Genomic DNA, 19,320 nt, shown 5'->3' on the forward strand with positions numbered 1-19,320 from the left:
CATGACATACCTATAATTGCTTTCATTACAGCAGCTTATAAACACATATCAGAATATCCACTGAACTAAAATATAGAACAAAGACACAAAAATGCGGTTATTTGATTTCTTACACCTGCCATAAACAGATTTAATGTTGACAATATTTTCCATCCTCTTTGTGGCAAAATAGTGTTTCTCTCTCTCTTGTAGAAAATATACCACAATACACAGGATGCAGACAGTGCTGCAATTCCTAATTCTCAATTACATATATTACAAAAAGTAAACAAGACATCAATTACACACATATATATCCATTTCAATAAACAAGTACATTCCTTACACAGCGAATAAAGATTCATGAACACATGCAGACTGCAATAGACTTGGCGTTCATGAGTTTCCTTTGACCAAAAGGCTACCTGAAACATTTCTACCCTTTTGAAAATCTCTCATTTTACAATAGAAAATGGTTCTTTATACTGCATATAGGCCTACACGCATGTATTCTATAGTATTCATGTGATACACCACTGTTACAATCTATAGCTCTTGATTGTCCAGAAGTGGAACAGGAATCAAAATTGATGATCCCTGTTATTTTGTTTATCTGGCCATTAACATGATTTCTGTCAATTCATTGAATACATTGTGGTGAAAAGAATTGAACTAAAATGAGTGCATTAATGAATATTTCTTTTTATTAAGAGTCAGAAAGGCATTATTAACTCTAAGTAAAAGCTTAAATATCCTTCTGGCTCTCAGTTGGTTTCATTGGCCGACGGTTTTTACTTGGCCAGTACATGTCATACAAAGACGTCTAAAGTTCACTCCATGCATGCAGAGCATGATGCCTCGAGTTCAAATCTACCCAACAATCTTTTCTTATTAGGTGCTATCACACAAAAAATGTTTAACTTTTTCCTACAATCAGCCACTTCTAGACAGAAGACAGTCAGCTTATTACCCAAATAAAAACTAAAAAGACCTGTGGTTGTGGTTAAAAGAGATTTTCTCAAAAATAGCAACATGAACAACACATCTGAGATTGATGACTGAATTGAAATATTTACCATATTTTGAAAGCAAAAATATATAGATGAAACTGTGGAAAATGTATACATTTACACATTAACATGGTTGCATAGTACTATGTTTTACTCCTTTACATAAGGAATAATAACTAATCATTTTGATTGTCTCCACAGCATCTTTATACATTTACTCCACAACTGTTCAATCTTAGTTCTATATTCTCTCTACCCAGATTGCATGATACATTTACAATGCACAATATAGTGCAACAAACTTTGAAGAAGGAAAAAAGTCTAGAAATTTGGTTGAGAGGTACATGTACTACTAATAATAGCACTGGTGTATGTCGTGCTAAATTCAGACTAGTAAATTATACAACTCTTGATGATATACCTATTAAGTGAGTAGTGGAATAAAGTATGTCTGTTTTCATGGACATTCCAAAAATTCCAAAGCCTCAAAAATAATAATAATTTCATGTTCAAAATGTTGAAACCTATTAATAAGTTATTGGAAAAAAGTTTGGAAATACAGCTGGCTTTTCCGTTAGGCATATTTTATAGAATGTTTGTTCGCAGATCTCAATGAAGGATATTCCACGAGTTATTTATTTAATTTTGCAGAAGGTTTAGGGTTATACAGTGGAAATTATTGTAAACAAAATTTCTGGCCAATACCACGATGTGAACATTTTTCTAATCTTCATTCCATGCTATCAGTTATAATGAGTGTGTATTGTAGGAGACAAACACTGAATGAAACCTAACAAGGTGCAAAGCATACTCTTCTTTAACAGATAGATTTCAAAAGTCATCTTCGTAACTACAGTGGAACTGTAAAGCTCAATAAAACACACTACACCAATGTGGCAGACTTTGCAGTGCAGTACCATTCAAACATACATGTAGTAATATGATACACCAGTCACCAGCACATAATTTTGTTTAGAACAAAACTTGTGAAGAAAAAATATGTGACTGCGAGCTAGAATTTGTCGACGTTTTTTTAATATCAAAATATATGATTTAAAAGCATACATGCATTGATATGCCCAAGTTTCTTGCACTTTCAAATATATTTTGAACTGTCAAAATATGAGAAAATATTAATATTGGCAAATTAAAAATGTGACGTAACAAAAAATAGTTATATGAATGAAGTTGTGATAAAAAATTCAATAAGCAATTGTTAAAGGCGACATTTTTTCAAGAAATCTCTGTGTGTATATGATATGGCATAAGGTATTTAACAGTAGAAACAATAATTGCAACAGTTGATATTTTATGCAAATGTTCTTAAGAATGTTCAATCACATCCCCCCTCCAAACAAAGAAATCTGAATTGTGTGTTGGCCACTTGCTGTACCTAATTCTAAGTGAGAGAAACAACACTTTCAGCATATTCTTCTACAGCCTTTTTCACTAATATAAAATGGGCAAGTACAATGGTTGATCTACATTTCACACAATGTCATAAATTTCTTTTGACAGGTCTTAATGTATCAGATAAGATTGTAAAGTAATCAACAACAGCAAAAAGAGTGTGGGGGCGTAACTCTATTTGTTAAGTCTTTTTGTGGAAAAATACAATTTGCTTTATTACTCTATAGAAACAAGAGAAAAATACATTTGTTTTTAATTTTTATTGGCTTAATATCAAAGGTATGCAGGCTGGTAAGAGAGCAATGGTATGACATTCTTTTGAAGACATCAAAACAAAAATTAGAACAGAAGGAATAGTAAACAATGCACATCAAAAACATTTCTCCTCGCTATCCTTTCTTTAAAAATCGTTTGTCTCACTAAGTCTCACTAAAGGTTAGACTTTGAGAATATAATCAAAGTATTCAGTAATATATATTTTTTTTCTTCAGACCAAAGTATGCCCCTAAATATGCCAGCACTTTGAGATATAATTGCTTCATTCAATAATGGAAATTGATTCTGACAAAGTTATCAATATAAAACATTAACTTCAAAGATATAAGTATGCTGTAAACCCACGTCTGAAGTTTACACCCCCTTCCCATATAGCTTTGTAAACATGTAACAATACCTTTTTCATACAAACATAAAGCATATGATTAGAATGAGACTGCAATAGTAGTTGATCACATGTGCCAAATTGTGATAAGATCTTAGAAATTTAATCAAATTCATCAAAAGTATGGCGGAAAGCCATTTTACCTGAGAAAATGTTTACACAATGTGAACTTGATGAATGATTGAGATGGCTTTGGAAGGTGAGTACAAGCAGAACAAATTAAATATGCAGCCTAGAATCTACTAGATTACACACACACACTAAAGTGCTAAAATCAACAGAAAAAGAGATTTATAAAGATCATCCCCCCCCCCCCAAAAAAGACAAAAATATACCACATTAGGACCATCTGTACTGCATTATTTTCTGTATTGTAAAGATGCTTCTACAGTAACAAAATTTGAATACCTTGAAAATCTAGGAAATAAATCATATTCATGAACTAAATAATTTGAACAGCCAGCTTGCCTAGATTTAGGAGATGAATAGGTGTAATTGCATTCCGTATATTACAAAAACACTTCAGAAAATCATGAATGATGATTAAGAACAGAATTACAGTATTTCTTCTATCAAATGGTAATTTTGTCTTGTTAATATTAATGTCTTTTTTGTCCTTTCTTTGTAGGAAACTGAGCGACAAATTCCATTTCTTGTCTACATCCATCCTTTGGCAGCCAAATAGTGCATACAATTTACTAATAATAAACAAATTAACAGATATGTAAGAAAATTGGTGTCATTACATTTTAACCAAGACAGGTGCCAAATTACAATATATAAACTTTGAGATGAAACCAAGCTAGCCCTATTTCATATCTATACTCTAAAGCCAACCCTTTGCTCAGATGCACACAGTAAACACAAGTTGAATGCAACATGCAGCAACCACACTATATTGCTGCTACATAAAAATAGATTTGTATAAAAATAATTTACATAAATTTGGTCCAGCATATTGTTGAAATATGACAGCAGTATCAATCGTGAAATACACTGTACGCTCACATGCAATTATCTAAATAGAGTTCTGTTACACATGAAACAAAAATTGACTATTTCTGTGAAGGTGTGTGGCTTTCATATTATGCAAATGGTATGGTACCAGAATATGTTCATCTGTCATAAATACAACTTCAGTGGATCCTGGAAAGGTAAAACCTCGATTACACATTTATCAAGAAAACTATGCTACTCTAAGACAAAATTATACAAAGATTACAATAAACTCCACATACATTATTTCTAACAACATATGCATTACTTTTACACTGCTTCCAGATTATGTAGAAACAGAAGAACACCTTCCAGTTGTTGTACCCTTGACAGAGAGTGTAATGACATCATCAGCCAATGGAAGGGATCATCTTCCAACAACCTACAACAAACAGTTGCCATCGCTTCAAATCAATCGCAACCCTATACTAAAGAGATACGACTTTGTAAGTTTGCGATTGATTGGAGGCTTTGCGATCAATGTGGATCATTCGTAGCTGTTTAGACTGGCTGGAAGCCACAAGGTATCTACAAGTACAAGCGCAAGCCGGATACGTTAAGTACTCCAATGCAGCAAGCAATGGTGGGGAAAAAAGTGTCCTGGTTCATATACCTTATTTATTGGGACTAAAAATTCTGTGTGACAGTGTGTGAAAAATAAATGAGTACAATTCTAAACATGCCTTAGGTTCTTCTATTTAAAAAATCATCAGTTCAGATCCAGAAGTGCATTATCTCTGTGTTAAAAGCATGTGAGTTAACACTCTTGTGGCTCAAAATTGAAAAACTGCAAGGTAGAAGAAACAGTGAAGGTTGAATTTGGAGAAACTGAAATATTGAGGAATAAAGCTAATACAGACCACTTTTGATGGGGGCAAATCAGTTAATTCTTGATAGCCATTTCATAAGAGAAAACCTAGTCTGAAATACCTTTCCAGGGTGTAATTCCATTGGGGCAGAAGAGAAAGAAGAAAGAAAGACAGAAAAGATTAACTCATCCCTACACTGTACATCAAGTGCAAAAAATAAAAGTAATAAATTCAACAGGTATGAAACTTGTAGATAAATTTGACACAAATTGCAGTTCAAGCAATTCCCTTAGAAATAATGTTTGAAATAATTCAAAAAACTGGCATGTCTTCTCATTTGGTCCCACAGACAGACAAAACACATTTCCTTGTTGAAATAACTTTCAACACCATGAAAAATGCATCCTTTTCAAACATGTAAAGAAAGTACCAGGTACACAGAGAAGCAGATCAAGCTATGTGCAAATGTTTGTAAAAGAATACATGCACAGAAATACACGACATAAAAACAGGTAAACAAGGTGACACAGAGACTTACAGAGTGCAGAGTAAGGGTTGTATCATGTTCCTAAAACTACATGTAGTTCATCCTTAATTCCTTGTTGAAGGCCAACTGATTGTTGCTAACTTTGAGAGCTGTTATACAGCAACCATGAATAAGTTAATATGAAGATAAATCATATGTACCATAGTGATCTCACAGATTGAAAAAATATACAATGGTGCTAATTAAAATATGGCTCTCTATGGAGCACCGATAGAATCACTGCCTGATATATTTATATAAGTGCTCAACAAACTATACTTTGATGAGAATGAATGCTCAGCTGGCTCTCAATGCTTGAATCATCAAAATGGCACCTTTGTATTTCAATCTGCATAAAGTATAACTGTCTCCAAATTATTCACCTTTTTAAAAATCATGGTTTCAGTTATTGTTTGATTCTCTGGGCTCCTTTCTGTATAACAGCTCTAAAAGTAACTCCCCACTATCAAAAGTAATTTACTTAATGAGGCACAGTAACGCCACATCTGAACCTGTCATTCTTGACAAAAATAAGAAATATTAAAGCATGGCTAATCTATTCAAAATGGCTTCTGAGAAAGAATTTAGGGTGTAAATATTCCAAATGTACATATGAATCTCAACATAAACAAATATACAAAACATTGTCAAACTAAAAAAATTGAATACTCTCGACATAAATTGGTAATATTTTATGAGCCACGAGCGGCTTGATATGTCACGTTCCTTGTTGTTTGATGATAGGAGGTATGTTTTTGATATTGGGTGCAGTGTAGGGAGGGGTAGGAATCCCACTAGTAGGTTGAGGTGAAGGCAGACCAGGTGCGAATCCACTTTGCTGCTGTGGAATATGGTTCTGGGTAATTCCTGCTACCACAGAGTTAAAACTTGGCAACTTCTGGGAACCCATTGACTGACTCGTATGCACGTTGTAAGGGAGTCCGCCATTAGAGTTGATGCCGTTCACAGCTGGTACACTGTTTGAATTGGTACGGCGCAAGGCATTCTGAATGTTGGAAACACTACTCCATGTTTGCCGGAAACTGGGTAGGGCTGCCTGATGAGCAGCCTGAGAAGGGGTTGGCGCTGATGCACTTGGGCTCATTCCAGATGAAGCATTAGGGCTAGCTTGTGGCAAGGTGGTTGTGATGATTTGTGGACTCTGAGGTGACATCATAGGGTGAGGCACCTGCTGTCCTCCATGCGGAGACAACATAGGTTGAGAGATAGGGAACGAGGGCACCATTGCACGATTGCCACTTATGACTCCATTGAGGACAGTGTGACGCAAGGAATCATGATGGTTTTCTGTCGTTGCAGCTGTGGTGCTGAGGGTGTTCTGTGTCAGCAGAGATTGTGTCTGAGGGATTACAGGACCATTGAATTGAGCAACACTGTTCGTAAACACCCCATGGCCTGCCAGAGTGCTAGGTAGGGTGAAGGCCTGGCCAGATTGTGCTGTGGCAGACATATTACTCAAAGGCACTGCATTGGTGAGATTAGAGGACGGTGGCTTGATTGCATTATGATTAGAACCATCATTCGAGTTCTGTCTCATGGTATCAGCTATAAGTCTATTTGCTGCAGATTGAAGATCGCTGGGGAGTCCATCTGAACTATCCTGGCTGATGGCAGCCTCAGTCACATCTCCTGGCAGCGAGTTGCTATTTTCTTCTCCGTCGTTAAAGAGCTGCTCCAGAGAAAGCTTAGCATCATTGACATCCTCTGATGCTTGAAAGAATGCACGCTCCAAGGCTTCTGCCTCCTCCCTTGTAGGCAGGAAATCACCATTCCTTCCTGAAATGGTTCACAAACGGAAAAGGATTAAATATATGTTTACTTTCACTAGCAAGACAAATTTGACTTTTTTTATGAACCTAAATCTTGTTTGTTTTGTTCTTTTTTTGACATACAAGAATCAAGGAAGTTATGAGAGGGGGTAGGTTCATGTACCCTCCCAGTTTTCAGCCACAAAGATACAGCATTTTATCAATAAGCCCATGAAATTTCCTTTCTCTATCTCAAAGGTAAATTTGGTGTCAAAAGATTAGCAAATTTCCTGGCTACAGAGTCACATTAGCTCACAAGGATTTTCTTTCTTCCAAATACTGTTTGCAATGAATCTTTGGTGGAGAAAAGAATCTTTTCCTCTGGTATCTAGTTAAAAATATGACTTGGTTACATATCCTGCACCAAAGCCCAGGAAAACCTCAATAGTTTTTGATATCCGAGGATGTATAAGTCTATGCTGCTTCACAATCTAGTTGTTGTCTTTTTTCTCCCGTTTTTTCCTATTATATTCTAGTATCATGATTACCTTCAAAGATGTCATTCAGGTTTTGTAGAACGCTTGAAAGAGCTTCCTCCTCTGCGTCTGAGTTGAGGTCTTCAGGAGGTGACTCCACTGCCTCTGCATTCATGACTTCTTCCAGAGCAGACATGTCCATCAGATGGACAGGGAGATCATGGGCACCAATGCTCCTGAATGCAGGGGTGTGAGGTGGGGGATGAGGAGTAGCCACAGGGATCACAGGGGTGCTGCTGATGGGTAGCTGGTAGTTTTGCAGAGGTTCTGAAGAGAAAGCAGGGAAGATGCAAATTATTTTACATACACTATGGGGTTATCAGCTACACTTGTAATGGCATGGCCTCCCACTACCATACCCTTTAGTAACAAGGAAACATTTACTAGTGGTGGTGGTTATTTTACCGGACTGCTAAGAAAGAATTAATGCTTGTTAGTAAGCAACCAGATGGCCGACGGCTTTAGGTCCTCTCCGAGGGACCTGGTAATGAGGATTAATGCCTTACCAAAGGGCACTAGTGCATCGACTTGTTTCGTACTCGGGTCACCGGATTACGAGGCCACTGCTCTACCAACTGAGCTATCCCGCCTCCATATTTTAATTGCTTTCAGGGTTGTAATCAAATATCTACAGATCATGGGTCTCGTGAGACATGACGTGCAAAACTTGACAGTCAAAATTGTACTCTTCTCGCTCAAGAATGGTATGAACTTGAACACCAATGTCACAGCAGACCAATATTTGTATTTTAAAAATATATATAATGACAGCTGGATTTTGAAGACGAAAAAAAATCAGTCTGAAGTCAAGTTGGCTTCAGCATCATGGATTGTAGCAGTCTTCTCAGTAGAATTGTTATATCCTAGGCAAATTGATTGACTTAACCACTTTCTATTGAAAGGCATTGTGTTGCAGAACCTCATGCATTTTTAAGAAGTTAATGATGCACTGACATATCAACAACTGTTGTCAAGTTGGCATTGCTTCTTTTATAATTAAATTTATTTTGGTTTGATTATAAGATGGCTCATATATTTGAAAGGATCCTGTTTAGTAGTTGGTCCATGAATACAAGAATATTCTTGCATACAATTTTGGAAATAAAGCATTGGAGATTGAGGTTATAATGGGATATATTACAATTTTTACCCTTTGAATATCCACTTCAAAATAAGCCCTAAGGAAAAAAAAGAGCTTTTTCTAGAACTAGTGGCTGGAACAACAGGTAAATTCTCCAATTTAAAAAGAATTTAGTTCAAATTCTGACATGATAGGTCTAAGAAAGCATACAAAAGGAATCTCTTACCAAGTGGAGGTATTGGTTTCTGTGGTCGGTACTTCCTGCGCTGGTTCTTCTTTTTCTTCTTGAAAGGCCTGGTTAGAGCTGAAGGCTTGGTCTTCTTTCTTGGTCTCTTTGACTTTGGTTCCATTCGCTTCAAAGTTGAAATGGTTTTAAGAAATTGATTAGAAACTCAAGAACAATCAAACACAGCAAGAAGGATGTTTCAATGTAGTATTAGTATTTACCTACCGATTTTTCATGTGATAAAGTAATGCTTTTTGAAAATTGATAATTATAAGTTTTCATTATTGCCATATTTGTAAGTTGGCTTTTCCCTGGCATCTGGCAAAGTCTGAGGTTATTGAATTGTCAAATGGAAACCTACATATAAGTCATTCTCAGCGAGTTTCCATAGGCATAGTGTTATTCTACAACACTTATAAAGATACGGTATTTAGAGACAAAATCTATCATTTTATAAAATACATATAATATTCTTACCACTCTCTTGGCATGTTCCTGGCATAGAGGCTGCTCATTAAGCATGTCAAAACTTGGCTCAATACAGCGGAATCCTCCTGGGAATTCAGCACCACACTGGTAGAACAATACTTGATCTTCATCTTCAAGTACGTCTGTATATTAGTTTACTATTAAGGATTATATCTCACTTGATTTTTTAAACTTGTACTTCCTGCTTAAAGATGAAGTTGAGTTCTGGTCATGCGATTGCATTGTGAAAGAAACGGTGTGGAATCGACCAGAAAAGGTTGATCATCTAGCATATAATAATTTGTGTGTATTGCAAGGTTCTGAAATCATCAAAATGATAAGAGATTTGGCCAAGTCTTGGTAAAGTTACAAACACTGTACACAGAAAGATGTATATGGGACTACACGAACACGTGGCGTAAAAAACCTACCCCCCCCCCCCCCCGAGTTTTACGATGAACATGACATATTTAGAATATGAAGGCATTTGAAGAGCCATGCTTTTCAGGGAACATGTCTTATCCGATGTTCTTCCACACTTGCATAATAAGAATGATAAAGTTCATAAATTATTTTTCACCTCTTCCCAGAACTCAACCTTCTCTTTAAGCTCTATGCTTTAGAAGGTAATGCACACTGTTGATAAAAGTAAACTGGGTAAAAAGAAGAAGAGTTTTTTATGTTCTGATTTCAGATTCACCTATGGGGGGTAGAACGAGAGCTCCCAAAACTTTGCTCTGGAAATGCCTTCATTTTCGACAACTAACACATCTAGCAATGATCTCTAAGATGCATTCATCACAGCTATGGTATATATTTCATGTTGTGGCACATTTAACAAATTGTGAATATCGTAATTAACGTTGTATAAACCGCCCTCGTGTATTAACCGCACCCCTCTTTTTCGCCCTCAAAAAGAAAGAAAAAAAAAGAAAACAAATTTGGGCGACTCTGTCGGCAGCAAGCCAGATCCGTGTTAAAACCCACGCATGAAGGCCTTTTATTTAACTGCGAAGTGCTGTTGAATGTGTAAGATCATTAATGTAAATTAAAAAACAGTAGAGGACCTAGGATAGAACCTTGTGGTACGTGTTTTGTGTAATAGAAGAAAAATTGGAGGAATTATTATTATAAACTACATATTGAGATCTATCAGAAAGATTACTTTCAAACCAAGATGACAGACAAATTTGAGTGTTGTTCTAGTTTTCGAGTGGTGAGTCAACACCGATTACTGAGCTGGGAGACTTTGCCAGGCATAGCGCCAGGTGGAGGGGCATAAATCAAAACTTTATATTTTTTTTTTTTTTTTGTACCTGTGTATAAGACGCACCCCGACTTGGAATTTTTTTCGGTGGCAAAAAAGTGCGGTTAATACAACGTTAATTACGGTACCAAAAAGATGAAATTGTCATGAGCAATTCAGAGATAGGCTTCTATGTATGTTGATAAATCTCAAGATAATGAAGGATTGGGAACCCCCCCCCCCCCCAAAAAAAAAAAAACAAAAAAAAAAAAAACACAAACAACAACAACGACAAAACCCCAGTGTATTAAAAAGAGGGATCAGCTCTTAAACATTTTGGCTCACATGGAGTTATATGTCAAAACATAACTCTTTGAATAAAGAATAGCAGAATAAAAGGATACGTCTGAAGCAGTGCTTGCTGTATGGCATAGCCTCCTCTTGGCAAGGATCATCATTTTCCTCTTTACTGCAGCAGATCCTCTCTGGAGGGGCCTGAGGCTTGGGCCTACAACAATATTAGAAACTCAGTCAATTCTTGATCAATATCATCTTATGAAATAATAATGATGTAACAAGACAAGTAAGTCTGAGGTGAATCTCAATCATTTTCTACATTTACAAATCTAGTAGAATAATCAACACCAAGAACAACAATATTTGTTGATATCTAAGCATGTCTAGAAATATTCGACCTATGACATCGTGAAACTAGTATCTAGGAGGACCATATTCAGATTGAAATCATATAGAATCATATTTTATCAAAGTAAATGCAGGTCATTTAAACAGCTACCATATTAACTACAAACACAATTTATTTGATAGAGACAATACTGCTAAAAACAATCAAATTTGGAGGATGAAATCATATGAAGTCTCTTTGGAATTTCAACTATCACACAATTTGCCTATTGATGTAAGACTTTTTGTAAACACTAGAACAAGTATACATCCAAAATAGCCCAGATAACTCACATTAATTTTGCTCATAGCTAAAAATAATCATGGATACTAAATAAAAAATTAGAGAGAAACAGAAGATTATTGCACAATACCTCCACATTTCTTACAACACTATGTTGAGCGTACCTTTGTAATGTCTCTTCTTGAACCCTGAGTATAGATACAGCTGTTCCAAAGGGATGGTCTCTGGCAGCATCAGCTAGGAGTTTACTAGAACATCTCATGTCTCTCTGCTCATGCTCATCACATTGTATACCAAGTTCTAGCTTCCTTCTATCTCGCTGGAGGTGATTTTTCAGCTGCTTCAATCTGCTGTGCCGGCTCAATGAGCTATTGGTTTCATCAGTACTGGATATGTGACTGAAATACATACAATCAATTATTGTAATTGCTTTTTTATGTTTTATTCTCTTTAGAAACACTTTCTCTCCGAGATGTATGAGTTTGTATCAGTATTTAATGAAAGAATGTCAACAAATACCATAAACTAGATATTTAAAATCTGTGTCACATGCCTGTATGATTCATGTGATGACTGAACAATTTTTTGGAAATAGCATCCCGAGCGTGCAAAGGACCATATTTTCTTTTAGTGCCCCAATATTTTAAGTGTTTCTATTTCTTTGGAAATATAATGCACCTTTTTTGTTACCTCAAATTTCTTACAAACTACAAATATTTTCAAACTTATACCACAATTTTCGAAAGACTTCCAAGGCAAAGATTTACAATACATATAAGTAAATTGAATAATAGACACCTGTACCATAGGTTGGCATGTCTTGAGAACAGAAGACAAGGAAGAAATTACTTACCTTACACTATATTGTTCTTTACATGTATTTCTACACCTTCTGTCTGTAACCTCCTCACTCTCTTCATCATCTGTGTCTGAAAAGTCTAAACCTGCAATAACAGAATGTCAGGGAAAGAAAGAAAGATCTATATCAATCTAGACAATATTGTGAGCTTATACATGTACATGTTGTACATAGGAAACTGTAATTTAAGTTTTCACAGCAGAAGATTGGATCTGTCGAGTTAAAGTTATCCTTTTACATGAGGTTTGAGAATTTCATGTTAAATGAGCAAACAGTATAAGATGCAAATGATACATTTACAGCAGTAACAGATTGAATAAGTCTACTTTATATTTTTCATGATATTTCTTAGAACTGCCCAGAAATATTAAAGAGAAATTAAAACCTTGACAGCAAATTGCTATGATAGAAAGCAGAGAAGCTAATTGGTGAATATTAGAATCATACTGAATAAAATAGATATATCACTAGATATATTGGAATTACAGATTTGTGTTTTGGTATAAATGTCAAAGAGATGTAATGTGAGACCGATCTCCATTATGTCCTACACACAAATTTTTCCACATCTTATTGACATGGAGGCTCTTTCTTTATTGCAGAAAGTGAAAAGTCACATTGGAGATAAATGAACATTTTGGTAATTTGAGATTAGCATTAGTATAGAGGTCTGGGTTAACAAACATTCCACACCTTTCTCTTATTTATTCAGCTTCTTTCAAACTTTAACAAACTTGTGTCTCTTGATTTTTGTTTCATTAAACTGCTTTTTTAATTATTCATTTGTTCACAAGCTAGTATTCTCTTAAAGTTCAAAGGAATTAAATGCCACAAACCTAAGGGAAATATATCAGTCCTCTCATCTTCATCAAGCTGAAGACGTTCTCTTAGCAGGTCAACTGCTTTTGAGTCTAACTTGCGAGCAAAGAGATCTCTTGGGTGCTTCCGTTGAAGCTTCACAAATGCCTCCCTTGGCGAGGAAATATGCTGGGGCATCTGGGGCCATGGAAGGTTTGGGACTCGTCCTTTACCCTCAACCAATGGAGGTATGAGGGGAAGGAATTTCTGGGAATCGAGGTATGAAGAATTTTTGTACTGTGCTACTCCACTATCAAGTAGATTGTTAGTGTGTTCCAGGGAAGCAGCATTGGTGAATTGTGTGTGCTGCATAGATTTGGCAAGAATTTCTTTTTCTCGCTGTTGACGCAATCTTTGCTTGTTCCTCTCCAACTTCTCCTGAAGTCTTTCATGTAGCGTGCTGCCATCCCTCCTTCTCTTTGATTTCGTCTTGATTGCTCTTTCTATTGAGTTTGAGTGAATTGTAAGATTGTCAGCACCAATCACAGCACTGGCAAAATCTGGTGGCCTACTTCTGCACATTAAACTAAGGTCATTCAATTCAAAATTGCCTTTAGAGTTAAACATCACATCATCTAAAATTGATCTATTCCCCCTTTTCTTATGCTTTTCTTTCTTCTTCTTTTTCTTTTTCTTCTTCTTTTTGTCCTTTGATTTCTTTTTGTGCTTTTCTCTCTCTTGACTGCCTCCCTTGCTGCCTGCATTTGATGAGTCATTTCTGCAATCATTTCGACTGTCTGGAGATTGGTCCCCTTTTCTCTTTTTTCCTCTCTTTGGTACCAGTCCCAAGACCTGCATGTGGCTGTTACAAAATCTGAAAATAGCAAAACAGAGAGAGTAAATTAAGCACTACTAGAGTTCCTAGCATTTCTCAATAAAAAATATCTCCAGGAAGAAAGAAAGCAAATGTGTTGATAAAGCATTGCAAAACAAGTTATAGAGTGCTTATAGCAGTTGAGGAGTAGAGCAAGAACATTAATCATTTTAAATGTATGTGTACATTCTACAAACAAGATACAAAAATAGACCTTTACCATATTGAGGTAATTCATTTTACATTTGCACAAGTGGAAAAACAGGTTTAGTACACAACATAACATAAACATTAAGGTTCATTCATAATCGTTCACACTTTGTGGATAACTGATCTTACCAAGATAAAATTTGCATTTCAAGTATAACATGAAGAAACAACCCAGCACAGGCTGCACAGCACATGTACAATTATGACACCTGTACGAATATGACACATGTATCATTCATTAATGATGACCACAAGCACCAGACATAAAGCAAAAAGTGTAATAAATCAATAATATAGAAAATACTACCCCCTCCCCCCTTTCTCCATTACCAGCCAAACCCGGTGTGATCACGACCTGTGTACCGGTATGCTGTTCACTGTCTTGGAAAATATATCTACTGATTTGGATTTATTAGAATAGTCTGCAAGGGTTCTAAAAGGACTAAGCAACATAGTGCAACATTGTGTGCTGGATAAAAACAAGATGTTACTGTATGAAAAATATAAAAATATTTCAGAATGGAATGCCTGAAATTAATCTTGTATTGAAGTCAGATCATCGTCCAAATGCACAGCTATATTTACATGTACTTACTTTCTATTTTCTTCTCCAGGGATGGGATTGGTGCAGCGCAGTTTATTGTACTTTGCTTCAAACTCGCACTGCTTGAAGGGAGCAGATGTATCTTCCAACACATGGCGAATGCAAAAAGCATAGCCGTTGAGGCGCCGCTGCTTGCACAACTTGGCACTGTACGAACATAGTGGCTTGTTGTCAACTTCTGAGAAGTGAATATGCTTGCCTTCGTACATCACGTGAGTGCCAACATTGGCTGGAAAATGAAAGTATAAAGTATGTTAAGTCATTTCCCATCTAAAAATCAGGGAAATACGAGAATACATAATTCACATAAACTTAGATCAGTAGATACATGTAGACAGGTCACTGAAGTCGATACAATTACAATTGTACAGAGTACTGTAAGTCGGTACTTGACATTCATGATGAAATATATCAAATGAATAAAATTTATTTTCTGACAAGAAAAGAAAGAAAAGAAAAAGAAGGAAAAAAATGGCTAAAGACTTGTATTTTATCACTTTGGTTGGAGCTACTGTAGTCGGCAGTGGCCATTTGCATTAAATTGAGAGGCTGACACATGTTCTTGAGTCAAACAGACCTGTTGAGAAGACACAGAGCCCAAACTGGACATGGGTTCTGACATTCTGTATGCAGTCTTTATTATCATGTATTTTCTTCATACGATAACCGTTAACCTATCAAGGCCAGGTAAAGTTTTTTCAAAGGTTAATTTGATACATTCTAGCTACATGTATACCGGTACACAAATCTATTTTTTAGGTGATCCGTAACTTTAAAAATTGAGTAGCTTGGTGTTACTTTCAAAACAAGTGGTAAATTACCAAAAGTAGAGAGTCCTACATGTTTTAGTCATGCACTACTGAGACTTACATTTTTGATGAATTTAATAGTGACATTTACATCTTAATATGTAGATCACTATTAACATTGGAGATTTTTTTAATCTAGTAGCATTGGGGATGTTTGTCTGGATGCTTGTAAAAAATAATGCCTTATTGAAAAGTATTCATCAATTGGCACTTACCAATTAACATCATAAATATTTGTCTTTATAATATTGTCCATCAGAAGTCTTAAAATATGTATGAAATTTGGAGTCAAACTTCCTAAAATTACTGTTTTAATTCAACTGTCTAGATAGACAATCAGTCCGGAAACATAAGGTCTGGGTATATACTGTGCTGTACGTTATCATTGAAATTTAAGGTTAGATTTTGGTTGAGGTCTCCAATAATAAACAAGATTGCAATGTGCATATCATACATATTCTATTTCATACTTGTATATGTGCATGTATGTGTAGTTCTGAACAAGGAATTACTAATACTAGGCAATTAAGCTTGCCAATTAGGCGACTTCTACTCTAGTTTGAACTTCCTATTATGGCCACTGGCCCATAAGCTGTATATCGATCTGCACCTTACAGTTACAAATGCATGTGATGCAACACAAACTTAACTTCTGAGGTGACTGAGTGAGCAGATGACTGAGAATATCATTAAGTTTTGCCCCAAATTATATAAATTTTCGTTAATAAAGATTGTTCTATAATCATTGGTTTAAATTTGAGGTAAAATGTACATTATACATGTATAATTTTGTAATCAGTCACAAAATCAAGATTTGTATTCATTTATTACATAACAGACCTTTTAAATGTGACGAACAAATTTCACACAAGCATTTAGAGTGACTTGAAATTGTAGTGGTCTAGACCCTGTGTACATGCAAGTGTTATTGATGTTTGTCGGTTGTGATATTTTTCCCCAACTCAACCTAGAGATTAGGCAGAACCAATTTAGATAAACAAAAACACATATTCTGAATTAGAGGATGAAGCGTTTGAAAACAAGGTGGGAAGCTTAAACAGTTATAATAATATAGACAGTCCCCCACAATCATGCTCATCATCACAATGTAGTCTACAACCTGTATCACAACATGTGTCCAATTCTAAATAAAGTTTTCAGAGACTGTACTAGACCTATATGGCTCTCGCTAGACCAAAAATTTCTGTCTCTTTCGTCCGTTAGTTTCTGATTTGGGTAGAGGAGCCGACCTTTCCCAAATCAGAGGGTAACGAGATAAAAGACACAGACATTTTCGGTCGAGGCTCTCGCACTCACAGGTCCGTTTCCGTAATCTGCAGTGCAGCTCGTCATAATAACATTATTCTTAATCTTGCATTTAATTGCAGCCCAACTTTATCCTGATAAAACGTTAAGCGTTATAAACATTATTAACACTGCATTATTTATCTAAATAATTTTTGTTAGTTAGTTTTACTTCAGATTTTAGTTTTAATCATTATTGTTAAAATTACAAATTCATGATTGTCAGAACTTGTGCCAAATCACATGCCTACTTATTATGAGCATTTAAAAAATATCAGTCTGTGTAAAAATCTGAAGTTTTACTATCAAAAATAAAACATACTAGGGTCTATAGATAGAAAAATAAAAAATAAAATGTTCCCAGTGATATTTTTTTTTCAGGATTGTGCCAGACGTGCATGCATAGCCTGATCATGGAGAAACCGATTACGCGAACTCACACGCACCGCGCCCTACCTAGCCCTGATGAAAATACCTGCAATATTCGCACACAACCACACACACACTTCAATGAGCTGTTAAGCCAGACCAACACACAAACAGACCACGCCCAAGATAAGAATTCCATAAGAAATACTTACAAAATTAAGGATTGAAATTCATGATAAGATCACTAAAATTCCTGTCTTGTTTTCGTCATTAAAATTACATCGAATAATGGGGGAAATCCCATAAATTCCGCCTTCACACGACGAAGGGGAAATATTGCAATAATTTCACGAAAAAATAACAACATGATAAAGAACTATTTTCACTGAAATTTTGTCAATAATTATAATCTAGGGCCATAAAAATACAATGACTTACCGAAGCAAAAGTGGTAAAATACCGCAAACTTATGGCTAGAAATTGAACGATTTTAGGCGAAGACGTAATTTTCAAAATGGCGGCGGTGTTTGCGTGCTCGTCAGTGCATAATATAGGGCGCAGCAGCTGCTAACAATACAACGACAGTCCCGATCTCTGTGTATCATAATCTACATGAGGCATCTCGCTCAACTTGCATGCCTTGGCGTAGTAAGATCATTTAGGAAGACCTTATACATTTCCATTCTAAAATCGATGGAAATAAGTTTGAATTTACTTTTGAAACATCACAATACATTCATTAGATATTAAGTCAAAGGACTGTTGTATTCAGAAGAAATAAATGTGCATTTTCTCATACTTAGAACACATTTTCATGAGTAAGTCAGCACAAGAAAACAGGTGAATTCAAGCAAATTTACGGGACAACCTGACACAAAATGAGAGACAGTATTCATTACTGATACCGAGTTTTACATATTTATATTATTTTTATAATTTGATTTCAAATCAAAATGTTGCATATTATGCATGGAACTTTGAAATATAAAATAAACACTACAGATTTTTTAATTTTATGAAACGACATTTTGCAATATATTTAGACACCCCTGCTTTGAATAATGAATTCGTCCACTCACAGAAATCTTTTCTTAAAGTTCAATTACCCATTATTGTCCGATATAAGTACAATATTGCATTTCATCCGGGTTATCTTGGTTCCATCATTATGATTCGTTGTATGGAAATATTGTTTTTAAACATTTTCATCGTGAAAAAACTAACAGAAAAATAAAATAAGAAGCGCTAAAATAAAAATGTACATGTCAGTTCACTGGGCCGACCATTGCCAGACCTGGGGGGGGGGGGGGGGGGGGGGGACCAAATTCGTGAAAAAATATTTAGCGGCGACTTAGCCAGCCGGTGAATAAGGGGGGGGGGGGGGGGAGGGGGTAAAAGCACCTTTTTGTGAGTCGGGTCTAATTTGTGAGGAAATATCCAGCCGGTGACTAATTAAGCGGGGGGGGGGGGGGGGGGGGGGGGGGGGAGACACAATTTTGAAATCTTTCGTCTATGGCTGGCTGTCAAATTTGTTTGTTGCTACGACAAGCAGCCAGTGAAAACGAATTCTCTTCATACAATAATGGAAATGCAAGCACTAGTACTTTAAACAAACAGAACTTTGTTGCTCATTTTACCTGATTGAGGTGTCATATGCCAGGTCAGAAATGAACTTTCTAGAAATGTGATTTTCTCTTTGAAATTCAGATACCGTCCGCCAAATGACTTTTTGGTAATAATAATAATAATAACAACAACATTTATAATGCGCACATATCCACCCCAAGAGATGCTTATGGCGCCTAACAATTAGGTTACATTTCACATAAGAAAGTACATGAGAATTT

General features: G+C 35.8%; 1 protein-coding gene across 2 annotated transcripts; it reads right to left on the minus strand.

The window, feature by feature from the left end:
* Positions 1 to 100: 100 nt before the first annotated feature.
* Positions 101 to 18,062, minus strand: LOC582717 (INO80 complex subunit D). 2 transcript variants are annotated; one of them, XM_782659.5, is made up of 10 exons: positions 17,912 to 18,062; positions 14,982 to 15,219; positions 13,341 to 14,176; positions 12,499 to 12,589; positions 11,810 to 12,043; positions 11,122 to 11,225; positions 9,481 to 9,614; positions 9,004 to 9,130; positions 7,709 to 7,963; positions 101 to 7,188 (listed from the first exon to the last, which is right to left on the minus strand). In XM_782659.5, the coding sequence occupies exons 2-10, from the start codon at positions 15,197 to 15,199 to the stop codon at positions 6,110 to 6,112; spliced, it is 3,078 nt and encodes a 1,025-aa protein (XP_787752.3). In that variant the 5' UTR covers positions 15,200 to 15,219; positions 17,912 to 18,062; the 3' UTR covers positions 101 to 6,109. The 2 variants fall into 2 exon arrangements, with proteins under 2 accessions (XP_787752.3, XP_011667216.1); XM_011668914.2 differs by lacking the exon at positions 17,912 to 18,062 and adding an exon at positions 17,686 to 17,804.
* Between the last annotated feature and the right edge of the window lie 1,258 nt (positions 18,063 to 19,320).

This window comes from Strongylocentrotus purpuratus, unplaced genomic scaffold (assembly GCF_000002235.5).
Source record: "Strongylocentrotus purpuratus isolate Spur 01 unplaced genomic scaffold, Spur_5.0 spur5_scaffold_6, whole genome shotgun sequence".
Lineage (NCBI taxonomy): Eukaryota > Metazoa > Echinodermata > Echinoidea > Camarodonta > Strongylocentrotidae > Strongylocentrotus > Strongylocentrotus purpuratus.